Consider the following 20,308-nt stretch of genomic DNA (forward strand, 5'->3'; position numbering starts at 1 on the left):
CTTTAAAGCACTCTTCGGAAATCTTTTTGGCTTGTCAGAGTTATTCCCCTTTTCCCCAGTTTCAAATTCCCTTTTCTTTTGTCAGATTGTCGAATATGGAACAGCTTTGATTCATGTAACATTCTTCAGCTTTGTAGACATTTTCGTTTTACCATTACCCAGCTACACTCTTCAAAGAAGTGAAGATTTTAATGGTGCTTGACAAAAGACCCCGTTTTGAAGCACAACCCAACAGTGACGTATTTTAAAACCTCGTCATTTATGACGTAGTAACCAAATGACATTGTCTTTTGGAGGTATACCAGTTAAATGTTTGACCTTTCAAATGATATACTACTTTTTATGATCAGTGGCCTGAGACTTGTATAATCGGGGTTTGATCATTTTGTTTGGATCATACCTCGTAAAAGCAATCTGTTCTACTGTATAGCCACTATGTCTTATAAAAGCAATCTGTTCTACTGTATATCCACTACGTCTTATAAAAGCAATCTGCTCTACTGTATAGCCACTACGTCTTACAAAAGCAATCTGTTTGCTAAATATGGCAGGGGAATTATTGGCCTATTCACTTATAATTCAGTCGATCGTATGTTTCAACATAAACTGCCTTATCGATGTTACATTTACAATGAGCTGCACACAAAGGCATATTTTTTTTTCTCAGCGATGTACTGCTGTATACAAAGCCTCACTTACCGTAAACTATTTTGTCTACAAGCTTGCTCTCTCTGCTTTTTCTTCAAAAGACAAAATTCTCTTTACATAGGTTTTGTTAACACTAACAGTAACACACCTAAAAGATGTCACTTTAACAATTAAAAGCTAGCATTTGTTCAGCAAGGCACATTGTATATTGAGGATGTTGCATTTGTTGTTTTAGTGTTAGAGAGGTTTGGTTAACCTTACCGTATGGCTCTGGTTCCGTCATGTGCCAGTACTGTGGTGTCTCTTCTGCGACATCAATCTCTATCTTGATGTCAGACAGAATTGCTGTGTCTCCTTCCTCCATGCTGCAAGGGGAAGCTTCAGCATGTACCTGTCTGGTCACTAGTGAAGGCCTTGATGGTTCCCCACTGTTCACCGCGTTACTGTAGAAAAAGAACAAAAAAGGTGGTACATGTATTTGAAGAAAACGAGGATCAAATGGTGCAATGGTTATTCTGCTTGCACTTGCAGTACAAAAAAAAAATCTATGTCAGCTGGTCGTTATGGTAATTCTTCCCACACGACATCACAACGACCAAAATAGCACAGCCGCCACAGGAACATCTGAACAGCCATTTTCAATTTTTCAAGGGAAAAAAGTCGTGGTCTTGTCTTTCAAAAGTGTTTTGTTTTCACAAACTACAAACATGGCACGCGCCCCTCAGTATATATCACTATATGCAAAGTAATCATTGTATGCAGAAATCAGCAATAAACAGGTGAAACAAGGCAAAAGCTATACGCACTCCGAGTGTTTACAGGATTGCTAGGTCTGTATACACTTCCGACAATGAAAAGCTCTGTTACAACTCCTTTGTCAATGAAATGCCCCCTAACTAGTCATTAGGAAGTAGCCAATGAAAAACCAATAAGATGAATTGACTTCCGCTATCTCTTTTTCGGAGTGTCCAGGGTTGGCAAATAATGTACATTTACATAGTATACAACCACTTCTGGGTCACAAAGTGTATTCCAAACTGCCGTGCAGCAACAGTTTTTATGTGTGTTACCACGCCGTGGATCGTGTAACTCTGCATTTGCGCCACCGCAACTTTTTATCGCTTCACGCCGACGAAGAGGCAAGCTGCGAGGTAGGTCTCTCGAATGATAAATTAAATTGTTAGAATGCTAGGCACTCAGCATGTTCTCAAGTGTTGCATTTCACATACTTACATCCTTAGCTATATTTCTGTATATATTTTTTGATGCTTTGATGGCCCTGGTGATCGTGACGATCTGTTTTTCTTCTCGTTTCCCCATGTTTTGGGCATATTTTCAGTTTCTGCGTCAAATGCAACAAAACGGAGATTACTGGTTATTCTTGGACATGTTCACTGATAACTTTAATGTTTTATGAATCTCCACGTGTAGTTTCTCTGTATATGGTTCCATATATACTTTGCAAGAAGCAGATAAAAACAGAGTGTCAACAACTCTCTGTAATTCGCCACCGCATCAATTCAATGTTAGATGTAACTCGCCACCGCATTTTTTGTTATTCGCCATCGCACTACGCAAAAATCAATGTGGGAAGAAACTGCGTCTTCAAAATTTAAAAAGAAAAGAAAAAAAAGGCTAATCAAAATCGGTTGAATCAATTCAATAGTGTGCTTAACAAAACTTCAGATAAGTGCTTCTTTTTCAAACTAAAAAAAAAATAATAATAATAATAATCAAAATATGCTGGATCTATTCAAAAGTGTTCATTGCAGAACTGAAAACAAAATTCTTTGAAAACAACATTTCAGGCAACACATTTCTTGGAATGGCGTAAAAGCTGCGTCCTGTACATGAAAGGATAAAAGCATCTTGGGCAGGAGTGAGCAAGTGTGTGTGTGTGTGTTGGTGTGAGCCTTGAGTGTTGATTTGTGTTTATACTCTTTGCCACAGACATCACACGCGTACTTAGTGATTTGCACACGTGTGGCGGTTTGGGTTTGCATTGCGTTTGCACGCAAATTTTTTGTGGCACTTAGAGCAGTCGAATGGTTTTTGCCCGATGTGCTGTTTGTTCACATGTGACTGGAGGTCTGCAGACCTCGTGAATGTTTTTTTGCACATCCCACAGGTAACCCTTGGACCCCCACCCTCTGTGTGATGGCAGAGCCTGTGGTTTCTTAATGATCGTTGGTGTTTATGTGTTTTCCCACATTCTGGGCATAAACACTGCTTTTGCTCTGACTTCTTTTTCTGCGGTGTCGAAGTCACTGGTGGTCGAGTAGTAACTTCTACCACATCACTGACATCAAGGAAGCTGTCAATGGTTTGCCCGGACTGTTCCAAATCCATCTGCAACAAAACCACTCGTATCCCGTTTGTTTGTTTGTTTATTTGTTGCTTAACGTCCAGCCGACTACGCAGAGCCATATCAGGACGAGGAAGGGGGGGATGAAGGGGGCCACTTGTCAAGCGATTCCTGTTTACAAATGCACTAACCCATTACTTGTGTCCCAGCAGGCTTTAGTAAAACTAAATTAATACCTACTGGAAGATTACCAGTTTCCAGTATGTTAAAATAGGCTTAACCTATCTACTGCTGGACTTACATCAGAACACTAACAGATTAAACTATACATGAATCGCGAGACAAGCGGCAAGAGAAGAGATTTTTGGAAAAAATACAGGTGAATGAGCAAGAAGGCAGAAAAAAGAAAAGAATTCATGAAGAAAAAGAGAGCATGACAGGAAAGAGGAACCAAAAATCTACCTAACAGCAAACTAGAAAGCTCCTGCGGTTCCAAAAACAGGAGGGGCCTTTAATTTCATAACCGCAGTGCCCCACTGCGGGACTCGTATCCCGTCAGAAAAGTTTTTGTATAAGCATATGTGATTGAAGAGCGCAGCGATTCTTGCCATTCTAGCAATAAACACTCAGTGGCTGAAATCATTAAGTTTGACAGTATGGGACCTACCTCTTCCTGTTTGATTTGCGGTCACTTGAGTCTGAAACTGGGCCTGGAACGCTCCTGTTAAAAACATTGTGGGGCCAAATACCACATAATTCTAAAATTCTTAAGCTTCGTTGGTGTTTATGTGTGTGAAATAATTCTAAAATTCAGTCATTCCTATTACCAGCGACAACACAAAAACTCATCAGTTTGACGCTGGAAGAGAAAAGAACGCCTCTGACAGACGTGACGTTTTTCGGGAAAGAAGAATGACGAAGAATGTGGGAGTGAAACGCCGCCAGGTGCGTCTCAGAAACGTGTTCTACAAAAGCGGAACTATATACACTGAACTGAACAACTCCAAATCAATATTTTCAATTGGAAGTGACAGAATCACTGAACTCTTCAACATATTATGCAATTCATTAGACAGTTGCGGTGGCGAATAACATCCAAGACGTGAAATTGCGGTGGCGAATTACACCAAGCATCGGTGGCGTATAACATGAAGTCTAATTGTTTGTGTTTTCTTTTGCCGCGTGCGTCACCCAAAGACAAAATTGTGCAACAGCATTCATCAAGAATACAAAGGACAAGTTTAGCTCACAGGATATCATCACGGGAATGCATCAACTAGTGCTGTTTCGTTGAAGTTACGAAGGAAGGGACAAATCGTGCAATTTCAGCTACAATTCCAGCAGAAATCGGACTTCAGAACTGCCGAACTCTGACATTTCGACTAAAAAAGCACGTACCTTAGACCTTGAGAATATACTTCTTTAAAATCTACTAATGAAGAATCTAGATGATGCCTGAAAGTCCTACAAATTTCCATTTTCTGTGAGAGACCTACCTTGCAGCTTGCCTCTTCGTCGGCGTGAAGCGATAAAAAGTTGCGGTGGCGCAAATGCAGAGTTACACGATCCACGGCGTGGTTACTGTATGTTTTTTCAGGGGTGGGACTCTCTTGTGTTCAAAAAAGAGGAAATCACTTTTTTCTTGGGGGGTTCGATTTTTTTGAAATGGTACATTAAAATCTGTGCATTCTAAAAGTAAAATCGTACTTGTTTGGATCAGGTAATAAAGACATTCTCCTTGCTCCTCCCCCCCCCCAAAAAAAAAAAAAAACCACACACACACACAAAAACAAACAAACCCAAAACAACCTCAACCAAACAGAAACAAACCACTTTCACACAACAAGGGTAACATTGTAATGGTGCATATTTACGTAATGAACCATGTATCCATAATCCAATACTGGCAATAGTATGCAGGGCTTGCCAAATCCCATAACCCGTAACTTGGGGAAAGGTAAAAATTGGCCGGGAAATACACATTCCCCAGGTTGGTTTCCCGCGGGAAAGACAACAATCGTATCTCTCAAAATGCACATTGGATGATTTTTGTTTACCTTAAACACGTTCCGCAAAGCCTGTCACAGATAAAAGAAAACAGTATTTGCGATGTCTGCTTCGTTGCCGAGTCTTTGGTTTTGTCGTCTGCTGTGAAACAAGAGAGTTGCTTCCCTTCCTGACAAACCGAAAATGTATTTTGATTCGCGAAATATGATTGGTCCGTACTTGGAATTTAGCCAATGAATGAGCTGTTTACAATTATACATCCGGAAGGAGGTCACATGTGTTGTTTGCAAGAGATGCGTTTGCAAGGATTTTTATGTGATCGTCTTTCTGTTTTTTAGTGCGTCGTGTGATTGTAATGTCGTTAATAGAAAGGTTCGGATTCGTGAAAACGAACAGAGGGAGTAGTGACTGTAGTGCAAAAGAAGAACCCTGCAAAAAACTGAAAAAAGATTAAGTGTACGACCGAGAGAAGCGATCGAGGCAGTTTCTCCATTCATGGAAGGATGAGTTCACGTGGTTGGAATTTCGTGATTCAAAGTATGCCGCTTGTCAAATTCAAAAGATTAGTTTTCAAGGTGATTTTTTTCGAAATTTTTTTAGGCAAGCGATTCACAGAGCGCGGCGCGCTGTGCAGCGCGGCGATTCACAGAGCGCGGCGCGTTGTGCAGCGCAGCGATTCTCAGAGCGCGGCCATTGCTCTCACCAGCGCAGATTGTTGACGCGCTTTATTTTTGTACATGCATGATTATTAGCAACATTTTACACTCTTTCTTTGGACACTCAAAAGCAACTTCAGGGCTACAAGACTACAAAATTGCACTTTCTGCAGACTGAATATACGTGTTCAAATCAACCGAAAAAAAACCACTGAAAAAACTATCTGCGCATGCGCGAATTCCAAAATGGCTGCTGAAGTGTTAACTGATGTGACACGGATTAACAGTTCCGAGGCACTGTACTCGGATAATTGTTTAAAAACGTCATCCCAGTTTAAAAACTCAGCTCCTTTCCATATAGTAGAAGCTTTCTTTCTTTATTTATTTGGTGTTTAACGTCGTTTTCAACCATTCAAGGTTATATCGCGACGGAGGGAAGGGGGGAGATGGGATAGAGCCACTTGTTAATTGTTTCCCGTTCACAAAAGCACCGATCAAAAAATTGCTCCAGGGGCCCGCAACGTAGCACAATATATGACCTTACTGGGAGAATGTAAGTTTCCAATACAAAGGACTTAACATCTCTTACATACTGCTTGACCAAAATCTTTACAAACATTGACTATATTAATTTCTATATTCTATACAAGAAACACCTAACAAGGGTAAAAGGAGAAACAGAGTCCATTAGTCGCCTCCTACGACATGCTGGGAAATTCTTCCCCCTAACCCGCGGGGGGAATATAGTAGAAGCCATTGCAATGACATGTAGTGATATGACTGCCAAGTATTCAAGGCCGGTGTCACAACTCGGAAAACTCTGCCTGAACAATCCTTCTCATTGCGGTCAATGCGCATGCGCTAACATGGGGAGATTAATCAGGTCAACCTAACCCTAACCCTAACCCTAATCCTAACCCGAACCCTAACCCATGGTTCGATCGGTCGAAGGCTCGCATTTTGTAAGTCCAAGATTGGCGCAGGCGCATTGACCGCAATGAGGATTGTTCAGCAGAGGTAGGCACGTTTTTACATCGGCGCAGCGATATATGGTGAATTCAGTTGAAAGAGTGAGAGAGAGAATGGAGCTCTGTTTTTCGTTTTATTGACAGTTTTATTTCCCAAATAGATCAGATAGATGTAGCTGTTGTAAACTTTGAGATTGTGAAGGAAATGTATTGGCAGAATACATCGCGCGTCGTGAATCGCAGCGCTCCTCATATCGCCGCGCGTTGTAAATCGCAACGCTGCACAACGCGCCGCGCGCTGTGAATCCACTTCGATTTTTTTTAGGGAAACCTAAATATTTGGGGGGAAATGTAGAAATTGGATTTACATTTCCCTGGGAAATACAGACATTTTAAAATTTGGCAAGCCCTGGTATGATCTAAGTGACGCCCTAATGCATTGAAGCTCAAACTTACTGTTACAGTGTTAGTTATCAGGACAGAGCGGCCACAGTTCTCTTTCTTCGCTGGCAGAGACACCCGAGGCAGTACCCTGAAGCTAAGCAAGCCCCGCTACAGACTCAATGTCCGAGGCAACTTCTTCAGCGAGAGGATTGTGAACACGTGGAATAGCCTGCCAGACCAGGTCGTGACGGCACCATCTGTGAATGCCTTTAAGGCCAGGTTGGACGCCCACTGGAAAGATCTCCCCTCTGTGTTTGATCCTGAGTGCTACTAGTAACTAGCTAGTAACTAGGCTGATCCCACCATGCATGCCAAAGTTGCTAAAGTTTACTACGAAAACGACCACAGAAGGATGAACAGGCCTAATTGGCCTCAAACATCTAACAAACTACAAGGAGTTTTCAGTCAGCACAATTTAACTCTCAAGCCTCCAGTATTCTGTTCCATCTTCACTTCTCTCCATATTATTCAGTCAACAAGTTATAGATACTGTGATGAATTCTCCAATAAGTTCTTTATCAACCTTCTCCCATGTCCAATCCCATCTCCACTTGTTTTTCAAACTTTCATCCAATGTTGAACATTTGCTTCAATGTCTTTGCGGTGCGCCATTTTGTTTCGCAAACCGGAAAAGGCAAAGGCGAAGACTGTACCAAATACGATTCCGAACTGTTTGAGAAATAAATGCCGTTTGAAAATAAAATCGTTAAAATAATATCATTTGACGCGGACAAATAGATTACTCCAGCGGAATTCGTAACCCAAGTAACACGCATATTGAATTCCCACTGGGTGGGAAGAGGATGGGAGAGTGGGCCCACTCCCATCCCACAGAACTCCCACAGTCAAAGCAACTAATGGGAAGAAAGTGGTATAGACCTGGGCCATCCCTTAGTCTCTGGGAAACAAGCTTGCACTTCGACAGAAATGGGATAAAAGTGGGAATTCCCTCTTCGTTCCCACACAGCGTGCGAGGAAAATATTCCGACGCTGCGAGCGCGAGTCACACTGCGCAAGTTTGCAAGTTGCCCCATCGAGATCGGTGACGTCACAGCACACGCTCACAAGACTCGTTTGAATCATAGCAAACGTTGAAAAATACTATCATTCAAAATACACCGAAGTAATTATTGCAGTTCTGTCTTTGTAAAAGTGTAACAACAATTGGGATTATTGTCATCACATATTTCATAATCATGTAGCGTCTGAAGTGTGCGGTGCGAGTCGGTGTGGTGTGTGTCACGGCATGTGTGTGTCATGGCACGGTATGTGTCACGGCATGGTGTGTGATTGTGAGTGTGTGTACGTGCGAGTGTGTGTCAGTCGGTTTGACTGCTATGACCAGGGTATACCCGTGTGTGTGTGTGTGTGTGTGTGTGTGTGTGTGTGTGTGTGTGTGTGTGTGTGTGTGTGAACACTTAAAATTAGTTGCTTTCGGCGGCACGCTTTCCGGCTCCACAGAGGCCTCATCAACAACATTGAAAACACGCACACACACAACTAAACACGCACACACACAACAACAACAAAACATGCATACACACAACAACAAAACACACACAACAAAACACGCACACACAACACAAAAAACACACACACACACACAACAACAAAACACACACACAAGAACACACGCACACAACAACAACAAAGCACACACACATCAACAACAAAACACGCACACACACAACAAAACATGCACACACACACACAACAATAACACACGCACACACACAACAACAAAACACACACACACAACAAAACATGCACGCACACACAACAACAACAAAGCACACACACATCAACAACAAAACACACACACAACAAAACATGCACACTCACACAACAACAAAGCACACACACATCAACAACAAAACACACACACAACAATAACACATGCACACAACAATAACACACGCACACACACAACAACAACAAAACACACACACACACACACAACTTGACAACAAAACACGCACACAAAACACACAATCACACAACAAACACGCACACACACACAACAAGAAAACACGCACACACACAACAACACACGCACAGAGACAACTGTACAACACCCGCACACACACAAGAAAACACGCACACACACAACAACACACGCACAAACAAAACACGCACACACTCAACAACAAAACATGCACACACAACAACAAAACACGCACACATGCAACAACAAAACACGCACACACAACAACAACAAAACACGCACCAGACATGGGTATTGTCCGCCAAAAGGCACATTTCCGCCGAAATTGTTTTTGTTCTTTCGAAAAAATGAATAGGGGAGACGAAAATGGTTCTAAAACCAGATTTTAATGGCAAACTTGAAGCTCAGATGACCCCAAATTGCACCATTTGGGTTATTTGAAGAAACAAAATTCCGGGAGGGGGGGGTTCATGCCCCCGGATCTACTTAGTAACTTAAAACACACCTTTTCCGCAAACATTTACCGTGAAATACATTTTCATGCCTGGTCAGTTCCTGCTGGTCACTTTTGTCCCATGTACTGTACATAGTTTTTCATGTATGTCAGTGTTTTGCGCACGCGTGAGTGCGTATGTTTGTGATAATATATTATTGTGCAATTTGTTTTATGTAGTGCGTGAGTGTGCCCGTGCGTTTGTTTGTGATAATGTTTCATTGAGCAATGTGTTATTGATATGTGTGTGATTGCACGTTAAATAATGTTATGTTGTCGTAGTTTTTTGATTGCACAGCACTTTGAGCTGGGTTAAACCCTGGATATATGCGCTATAGTAATATTATGCAGTAGTAGTAGTAAGGCTAGGCGCTTTGCACCCTCGACATTGACTAGCTATTACTTAAAGGCACAGTAAGCCTCCCATAAACCATCACAGATACTGTCAGGCTTTTACACACAGTACAAACACCCTTCCATTTCAACGCTCACCAAACGGGAACATCCTAGGTGCCCTACGTAAAGAGCGAGCAATTTTCAAAGAATTTATTTTTGGGTGGTTTATCTTACCCCTGAGCTATCGTGAACCCATGTGATCCAGTTTCCCTTTTTCACAATGCAGTCGTCAGTTTGTAATTTGAATGCGGCTCGCTGTGAGCTTATCCGCAATAGCACGTTATTATGTACCTCTGACTTTTCACGAAACAAACGAATGTGGTTCACAAGAACTCGAGCGATGCCTTTTGACTGCCTATAAACCGTCGTCTGCTACGAAAACCACGACCTTGCGTGACCCTGCTTCTGGGCTTTTCTTTTTTCAAACTTCGAATTGTACTGATCTTGTATTGATGAAAAAAATAATTCTTTTATGATTTAAGAATGTTTTGCTGTCAATTTATTATTTAGATTTTAAAAGTTAGGTCCAGCGCCAAAACGCACAATCATCGCTCCACGGTTATCGCCAGTTGAAGGGAAGTAACTCATTTTTGACCTGAGTTCAGGATGGGTCCGATTGAGATGGTCTCAATCCGAAAAATTAATTCTTTGAAAACTGCTCGCTCTTTACGTACGGCACCTAGGATGTTCCTGTTCGGTGTGTGTTCAAATGGAAGGGTATTTGTACTGTGTGTAAAAGCCTGACAGTATCTGTGATGGTTTACGGGAGGATTACTGTGCCTTTAAACATTTTCAGCCTTTTTTACTTTTTTCAATTCCCATGCCTGACGCACACCTACAACAAAACAAAACAACATGGTTGTTACTTGAGTCATTCGGTTTATCACCGTCTGCATGTTTTTGTTTTTGTCCTGTTTGAATAAAGTGCAATACTTTTACAACCAAAGTGTAAATGTTAAGATTTTTACATAATGTGTGAAGAATGATGCAGTTAAAAACTGATATTAAATGTAAATTAACCTGTGACAATTAAGTCAGCAAAGTGCAATATCCAAGCATGAAACCCACACACAATTTCCAAACATCATGCTTTCCTTTCCGACACATGATTCCATCCAGGTGAAAACAATGATGTGAACACCAAAACATGGTGGTTGTTGTTTTTTACAAGCAAGCCTAACACCAACAAAACAAGGTGTTAATAGACATTTGAGCAAGCACTAACACCAACATAACATGGTGTTAATAGGCATTTGAGCAAGCTGAAACACCAACATAACATAGTGTTAATAGGCAATTTTGTTTGCTTGTTTGCTTAACGCCCAACCGACCACGAAGGACCATATCAGGGCGGAAATAATAGGCATTTGAGCAAGCTGTAACACCAACATAACATGGTGTTAATAGGCATTTGCGCAAGCTTTAACACCAACATAACATGGTGTTAATAGGGATTTGAGCAAGCTGTAACACCAACAAAACATGGGGTGCTGCATGTTACACCAGCAATAACATGATGTTAATAAAATTACAAGGAAGCTGTGACACCACCAACACAAGGAGTTTTGTAAGTCTACAATAACATGAGGTTACTTGGACTGAGTTAAACCATAACTAGATGTGTTGCATGTTACAGCATGTCTGTAACATAAGATAAGATAAGACAACTTTAATGTCCATTTCAGTTCATTTTACACAAACAAGGAAATTTTTCTTTTGGCACCACATCGCCTTTCTTTACTTTATTTGGTGTTTAACGTCGTTTTCAACCGTCCAAGATTATATCGTGACGGGGAAAGGGGGGGGGGGGGGGGAGATGGGATAGAGCCACTTGTCAATTGTTTCTTGTTCACAAAAGCACTAATAAACAAGAAGAGCAAATGCTCGATCGAGTCACTTTCGCAGTTCTGAATATTATATGAGGCAATTTTTCCTTCAAGACATACCTGTGACCTTGAAAAAGGTCAAAGGTCACCAAAGCAGACGTCAAAGTGTAGAGGTCACTGGGAGTCACGTTCACATAAAATTTGAGCCCGGTCACTTTTATAGTTTCCGAGAAAAGCCCAACGTTAAGTTGTGTGTTGCCGAACAGAAAAGGCTAGTTATCTCCCTTGTTTTTCTGATAACGTTCGTAAAAGGCTACAGATGTAAATACTTTGATGTAAAGAATAATCCTACATAGTTTCAATCACATCCGATGAACTTTGTCAAAGATATAAAATGTCTAATTTTTCCTTTGACGCTGACCTGTGACCTTGAAAAAGGTCAAAGGTCAACAAAACCATCGTTAAAGTGTAGAGGTCATTGGAGGTCACGACTAAACAAAATATGAGCCCGATCGCTTTGATAGTTTCCGAGAAAAGTCCAACGTTAAGGTGGTGTCTACGGACGGCCGGCCGGCCGGACGGCCGGCCGGACGGCCGGCCGGACGGCCGGACAGACTAACACTGACCGATTACATAGTCACTTTTTCTCAAGTGACTCAAAAAATTACTCCAGGGGCTTGCAACGTAGTACAATATATGACCTTACTGGGAGAATGCAAGTTTCCAGTACAAAGGACTTAACATTTCTTACATACTGCTTGACTTTCTTTCTTTCTTTGGTGTTTAACGTCGTTTTCAACCATTCAAGGTTATATCGCGACGGGGAAAGGGGGGAGATGGGATAGAGCCACTTGTCAATTGTTTCTTGTTCACAAAAGCACTAATCAAAAATTTGCTCCAGGGGCTCGCAACGTAGTACAATATATTACCTTACAACGTAGTACAATATATTACCTTTTTGGGAGAATGCAAGTTTCCAGTACAAAGGACTTAACATTTCTTACATACTGCTCGACTAAAATCTTTACAAAAATTGACTATATTCTATACAAGAAACACTTAGCAAGGGTAAAAGGAGAAACAGAATCCGTTAGTCGCCTCTCACGACATGCTGGGGAGCATCGGGTAAATTCTTCCCCCTAACCCGCGGGGGGTACTGCTTGACTAAAATCTTTACAAACATTGACTATATTCTATACAAGAAACACTTAACTGTCATGAAGTGGTTTGGTGTGAAATAAATGAAATTACTTTCATATGTACGTGTTCTGCCCTATTGCACTGTCTCTACCCTTTTCACACCATACACTTCAAACAACAGAATTTGGGAGAATACAGGCTTATTATTTCCTCACCAATTTCAACACAATTCTTCACTTCAAATACATCAATACGAATCAACTTCTCGACACACAGTTCACACAATCTTTTAGCATTCACTCAATGCATGTACCGGTAAATACATAGTATAAAGATACTTTCTCAAAGATAGATTATAACCCAAGATAAGGTGCTGACAGACACTCACGAGTTCAAATCACGGCTCACTGCATGTCGTCAGTTTCACTTCCTTGTGTCGCTGAATCCTCATAGAATGATGAATTCCCAGAAACTCTCATTGTAGATGCCAACACACACCTTGCACGTTTCTCCCCGAGAACCCTTTCTGCCATTAGCGAAAAGAACCGTCGTCAGCTACGACCGGTAACGATGAAGACTCCCCTCGTCTAGTCATCTGCGCCGATGTGGTCCCTTGCTCGCCACCATCGTCCCGCGCTTCTCCGTGTAAGGTCCGTCCCTCGTACACGCCATGGAAACTCCTCATGGAAACTCCTAAAGAATTTAACCAAGTCTTAATACAACATTCTCTAAAGCCATCTCTTCTTCCAAACATTCGTGTATCAACTCATACATTCTCGTTCATTCTAACGTTCACATTCCGTCCACATTCAATATCCAAGCTAATACTTAATCTATGAATAACTCTGCCATACAAAGCATCACCGTCTTAAACATAACATAAATGCGTAACATTTATGTTCAAGAAATTCCCCAAGAAAAACCGTGATACAATTACATCAAGAATTCTCTTAAAACTTCACACTAAGATTTAGTGCACTTTGTATACACTAACCTTTACATTGCAGCTGTGTAATCAAACTTCAATAATATACAACATAGTAAATCATTTACCTTAAGAGACCCGTCTCTTGAAAGAGTGAATTTGTCCCAGACAAACTTGACACCCGCTAAGACACCTTGCTCGGTCGAGCCTCTATAGCGTTGTGACGATATCAAACCAAAACCAGCTACATGTCTCATACTCGTAAACACAGCTCATCTTAAACTAGAGTTTTTCGTGTAACACCCGAAACACGTGAATAACGCTGCCACAGACATCGCGCTTCAACATCTAGGGAGGTTAAAAACACGACGTTGTTCACATCACAAATATGCTACTCACATCTTTGTAAGGAGAAACAGGGTAAAAGGAGAAACAGAATCCATTAGTCGCCTCTCAATACGACATGCTGGGGAGCATCGGGTAAATTCTTCCCCCTAATCCGCGGGGGGTACGACATCGCCTTTCTAATATTGACAAACACACAATCATTAATTATAATCAAACATAGGTACACTACTAAGATTAACTTATAACATGAGCATTGGAAGCAATAAGTATCATCACTGACGCTCATAATCACAGCGCATGCAAACAGTCGCATAAACTTCACACACACACACACACACACACACACACACACACACACACACACACACAGAGTCTAACATGATGTTTTCTTTCTTTCTTTTTTTCTTTATTTGGTGTTTAACGTCGTTTTCAACCACGAAGGTTATATGGGATAGAGCCACTTGTTAAGTGTTTCTTGTTCACAAAAGCACTAATCAAACAAGAAGAGCAAACGCTCGATCGAGTCACTTTCGCAGTTCTGAATATTATATGAGGCATCAGATGGACAGGAAGAAATTGCTATTCACAACACAATGAGTCACGTTCACATAAAATTTGAGCCCGGTCACTTTTATAGTTTCAGAGAAAAGCCCAACGTTAAGTTGTGTGTTGCCGAACAGAAAAGGCTAGTTATCTCCCTTGTTTTTCTGATAACGTTCGTAAAAGGCTACAGATGTAAATACTTTGATGTAAAGAATAATCCTACAAAGTTTCAATCACATCCGATGAACTTTGTCAAAGATATAAAATGTCTAATTTTTCCTTTGACGCTGACCTGTGACCTTGAAAAAGGTCAAAGGTCAACGAAACCATCGTTAAAGTGTAGAGGTCATTGGAGGTCACGACTAAACAAAATATGAGCCCGATCGCTTTGATAGTTTCCGAGATACTTTGTCAAAGATATAAAATGTCTAATTTTTCCTTTGACGCTGACCTGTGACCTTGAAAAAGGTCAAAGGTCAACGAAACCATCGTTAAAGTGTAGAGGTCATTGGAGGTCACGACTAAACAAAATATGAGCCCGATCGCTTTGATAGTTTCCGAGATACTTTGTCAAAGATATAAAATGTCTAATTTTTCCTTTGACGCTGACCTGTGACCTTGAAAAAGGTCAAAGGTCAACGAAACCATCGTTAAAGTGTAGAGGTCATTGGAGGTCACGACTAAACAAAATATGAGCCCGATCGCTTTGATAGTTTCCGAGAAAAGTCAAACGTTAAGGTGGTGTCTACGGACGACCGGCCAGACGGCCGGCCGGCCGGCCGGCCGGCCGGACAGACTAACACTGACCGATTACATAGAGTCACTTTTTCTCAAGTGACTCAAAAATTGCTCCAGGGGCTTGCAACGTAGTACAATATATGACCTTACTGGGAGAATGCAAGTTTCCAGCACAAAGGACTAAACATTTCTTACATACTGCTTGACTAAAATCTTTACAAACATTGACTATATTCTATACAAGAACCACTTAACAAGGGTAATAAGTGAAGAATTTTATGGGTGAGAAAAGGAAAGTAAAAGGACTTTGGGGAGGCAGAAATAAAGAAACAAGAAAAAGATCCTGATTAGGTTCACGGCATCGAGAGTGATGCGACCTTCTCTCAGAAGTTAGTAGAGAAGGCTCCCCCATCCACCACCCGGGGGACGCGCCTCTACGCCAATTAGGGGGCGCGAGGAACATGATGTTTTGACTGTCGCAAAATGCGGTGATATTCAAAGCAATATCGCAGCGATGACTTCAACAAAATCCAATCAAAATCTGGTGTTGTGAGCTTTCTTTCTTTCTTTCTTTCTTTATTTGGTGTTTAACGTCGTTTTCAACCATTCAAGGTTATATCGCGACGGGGGTGTTGTGAGCACCAAAATAATAATGCATAATATTTCTATAGTGCATATATCCAGGGTTTAACCCTGCTCAAAGCGCTGTACAATCAACAACAAAAAACTACGACAACATAACATTATTTAACGTGCAATCACACACATATCAATGAATAACTCGTTGCTCTGTAAAACATTATCACAAACACACGCACGGGCAGACACGCGCACTACATAAACCAAATTGCACAATAATACATTATCACAAACATACGCACTCACGAGCGCGCAAAACACATACATGAAAAACTATGTACAGTACAATCATGGGACAAAAGTGACCATCAGAAACGGATCAGGCTTGAAAATGTATTTCACGGTAAATGTTTGTGGAAAAGGTGTGTTTTTAGTTTTGATTTGAACTGAGATTGGGAAGAGCAACTGCGAAGGTCAGCGGCGAGCACATACTGAACATCATCGCTTCAACGGCTAGCGCCAGTTTTATCTCTGACTGGATGCTTCGTTTGTGCGATGAATCTATTACAACAGTAATACACAGTTAACTCCCAACCGAGACGAAAGTGATTGCAGATCGGCCGACTTTTGACAGTAATCTCCGATATGTTCTTCACAGTTATGATAAAGACATCGTTCTAAGGTTAAAACAAGTCGAAATGCTGAGACGGCTGTGGGAAGGAGACCGTGATATTGTTGCATCACTTCCAAATGGTTACGGAAAAGTATTGTCTGATTCGTAGCCAAAGTTGATTATCACGTGACACTTTTGCCCTATTTAGAGTTGTTTGCACAGTAAGTACATCCGCGAAAGATAGCTCGCTTGAAACTGTCTTACATATCATTTCCTTTGTAATTTTAAAATTACACAACACCATTAAAAATCGTTATCGATGATCGCGAATCTGCTTATACATGTATCAATAAGACATGAAAAGCTCTAGGTATGTAAAAAATCCTCGCTAGACTAGGCCAACCGTGCCAGTCTTTACCAGACCGTAAAAACCTAGCACCACACTCATTCCATGCATGGTTTTTCTCTCCTTTATGTATTAACATGTGTTGTTTCAAATCAAAAAAATTTGAGTACAACCGGCACGGTTGGCCTAGTGGCAAGGCATCCGCCCCGTGATTGGGAGGTTGTGGGTTCGAACCCCAGCCGGGTCATACCTATGACTTTAAAATTGGCAATCTAGTGGCTGCTCCACCTGATGTCTGGCATTATGGGGTTAGTGCTAGGACTGGTTGTTCCGGTGTCAGAATAATGTGACTGGGTGAGACGTGAAGCCTGTGCTGCGACTTCTGTCTTGTGTGTGACGCACCACAATAGTTGCATATATGCTTTTTCTCCTCTGTATGTGTTAACATGTGTCGCTTCAAGGAACCAGATTGCAAGAACCTGGCACCACAATCGCTGCATACATGCTTTTTCTCTCCTGTATGTGTAAACATGTGTCGCTTGACTCGAATCAGAAAACGGCAACAACATCGATGCTTCTCTAAAACCTGGCATTACACTCTGTACCAAAATGCTTTTTCTCTCCTGTATGTGTAAACATATGTCGCTTAAAATTACCTGACCGTAAAAACCTAGTACCACTCATTGCATGCATGCTTTTTCTTTCCTGTATGTGTTAACGTGTCTTTCTTCAAATAAGAAGACAGTTTGAAACTAGCATCACTCAGTACACTCATACTTTTTCTCTCCCGCATGTGTTGACATGTGTTGCTTAAAATTACCAGACCGTAAAAACCTGGCACCACACTTTTTGCATGTATGCTTTTTCTCCCCTGTATGTGTTAACATCTGTTGCTTCCAATAAGAAGACAGTTTGAAACTAGCATCACACTCAGTACACTCATACTTTTACTCTCCCGTATGTGTTGACATGTGTTGCTTCAAATCACCAGACCGTAAAAACCTAGCACCACACTCATTGCATGCATGCTTTTTCTCCCCTGTATGTATTAACATGTGTCGTTTCAAAGAACCAGACAGTTTGAAACTAGCATCACACTCAGTACACTCATACTTTTTCTCTTCCGTATGTGTTGACATGTGTTGTTTCAAATTACCAGACAGTTTGAAACTAGCATCACACTCAGTACACTCATACTTTTTCTCTTCCGTATGTGTTGACATGTGTTGCTTCAAATTACCAGACCGTAAAAACCTAGCACCACACTCATTGCATGCATGGTTTTTCTCTCCTGTATGTGTTAACATGTGTTGCTTCAAATAAGAAGACCGTAAAAACCTAGCTCTACAATCAATGCATGCATGTTTTTTCTCCCTTGTATGTGTTAACATGTGTTGCTTCAAAGAACCAGAGCGTAAAAACATGGCACTACACTCATTGCATGCATGCTTTTTCTCCCCTCTATGTGTTAACATGTGTTGTTTCAAAGAACCAGACTGGAAAAACCTGGCACTACACTCATTGCATGCATGATTTTTCTCTCCTGTATGTGTTAACATGTGTTGCTTCAAATTACCAGACTGGAAAAACCTGGCACCACACTCATTGCATGCATGCTTTTTCTCCCCCGTATGTGTTAACATGTGTTGCTTCAAACTACTAGACCGTACAAACATGGCACTACACTCATTGCATGCATGCTTTTTCTCCCGTGTATGTGTTAACATGTGTGTCTTCAAATGACCAGACTGAGAGAACGTGGTACTACACTCATTGCACGCATGCTTTTTCTCCCCTGTATGTGTTAACATGTGTTGCTTCAAATGGCCAGACCGTAAAAACATGGCGCCACACTCATTGCATTCATGCCTTTTCTCCACTGTATGTGTTAACATGTGTTTCTTCAAATAAGAAGACAGTTTGAAACTAGCAACACACTCAGTACACTCATACTTGTTCTCTCTCGTATGTGTTGACATGTGTCGCTTCAAATCACCAGACCGTAAAAACCTGGCACCACACTCATTGCATGCATGCTTTTTCTGCCCTGTATATGGTGTAATCACAACCTGCTGATTCTTGTGACCTGAACACGGGAATGTGGTGCCAGACATTGGAACTGGATCTGTTTCACGTCTCTCATTTAGTTCTAATCTACCCATGCTTTGAGTTTCTGTTATCCACCTCCCTCGTTTCAGCCAGGTATCACAATGAGTGTTCATTGCAATCTGTGTTTTCGGTGTCTGTATCTCTTGATTTAGCCAGATATCGCTATGAGTGTCGACTGCAGTCTGTGGTTCTGGTGTCTGTATCTCTTGGTTTAGCCAGATATTGCTATGAGTGTCGACTGCAGTCTGTGGTTCTGGTGTCTGTATCTCTTGTTTTAGCCAGGTATCACTATGAGTGTCGACTGCAGTCTGTGTTTCGGATGTCTGTATCTCTTGTTTCAGCCAGGTACCACTATGAGTGTCGACTGCAGTCTGTTTTTCTGGTGTCTGTATCTCTCGTTTCAGCCAGGTATCACTGTGAGTGTTGACTGCAGTCTGTGTTTCTAGTGTCTGTATTTCTTGTTTCAGCCAAGTATGACTGCAATTGTTGACTGCAGTTTGTATTTCTGGTGTCTGAATCTCTAGTTTCAGCCAGGTACCACTATCGCTGTGCCCATTCACTGCAGCTTTTCCACCCAATGACTGCACTGTAGGCATCGTAGCTGTGTTGACTGCAGCTTTTCCGTCCAATGACTGCACTGTAGGCATGGTAGCTGTGTTGACTGCAGCTTTTCCGTCCAATGACTGCACCGTAGTCATGGTAGCTGTGTTGACTGCAGCTTTTCCGTCCAATGACTGCACTGTAGTCATGGTAGCTGTGTTGACTGCAGCTTTTCCGTCCAATGACTGCACTGTAGGCATGGTAGCTGTGTTGACTGCAGCTTTTCCGCCCAATGACTGCACCGCAGTCACGGTAGCTGTTTTGACCTCCCTGTCCGGCACTGAAAGGAATGCAAGTGATATAGGTGATGCAAATTAGTATCTACAGAGACTGTAGAGTACACACAGATGCTTCATACGGCACTCAAAATTGAAACAGGAAGCCCTGTGGCGCCACCACGCAAAACATGTAAAAACCTACTTTCACTTTCCACAGCAGTAGCGATATCGTGCAGCACGTAAATCATAGCCGCACCATAAAGAAAACACTGCGGGGCATGGTCTTTGTGTGTGTGAGTGTGAGTGTGTGAGTGTGTGTGTGCATGCCGATGTGGCATGCATTTACCTATTTTTTGTTGTGAATACATTTTGCTCTAGTCCTTTTACGGTGTAAAGGAAGATAACCGTGCTTTTATCATGGCACCTTGTTGTGACTTGTTTTTTGTGGAGCGTTATTTAAC

At 41.6% G+C, this 20,308-nt stretch overlaps 1 protein-coding gene across 1 annotated transcript; it reads right to left on the reverse strand.

Moving 5' to 3' along the window:
• Positions 1 to 10,190: 10,190 nt before the first annotated feature.
• LOC138949644 (zinc finger protein 436-like) lies at positions 10,191 to 19,849 on the reverse strand. The gene has a single exon (XM_070321435.1). It carries the CDS (start codon positions 19,827 to 19,829, stop codon positions 17,868 to 17,870), a length of 1,962 nt encoding a protein of 653 aa, XP_070177536.1. The 5' UTR covers positions 19,830 to 19,849; the 3' UTR covers positions 10,191 to 17,867.
• Between the last annotated feature and the right edge of the window lie 459 nt (positions 19,850 to 20,308).

The sequence above is a fragment of the Littorina saxatilis genome, linkage group LG16 (assembly GCF_037325665.1).
Source record: "Littorina saxatilis isolate snail1 linkage group LG16, US_GU_Lsax_2.0, whole genome shotgun sequence".
NCBI classification, from domain to species: domain Eukaryota; kingdom Metazoa; phylum Mollusca; class Gastropoda; order Littorinimorpha; family Littorinidae; genus Littorina; species Littorina saxatilis.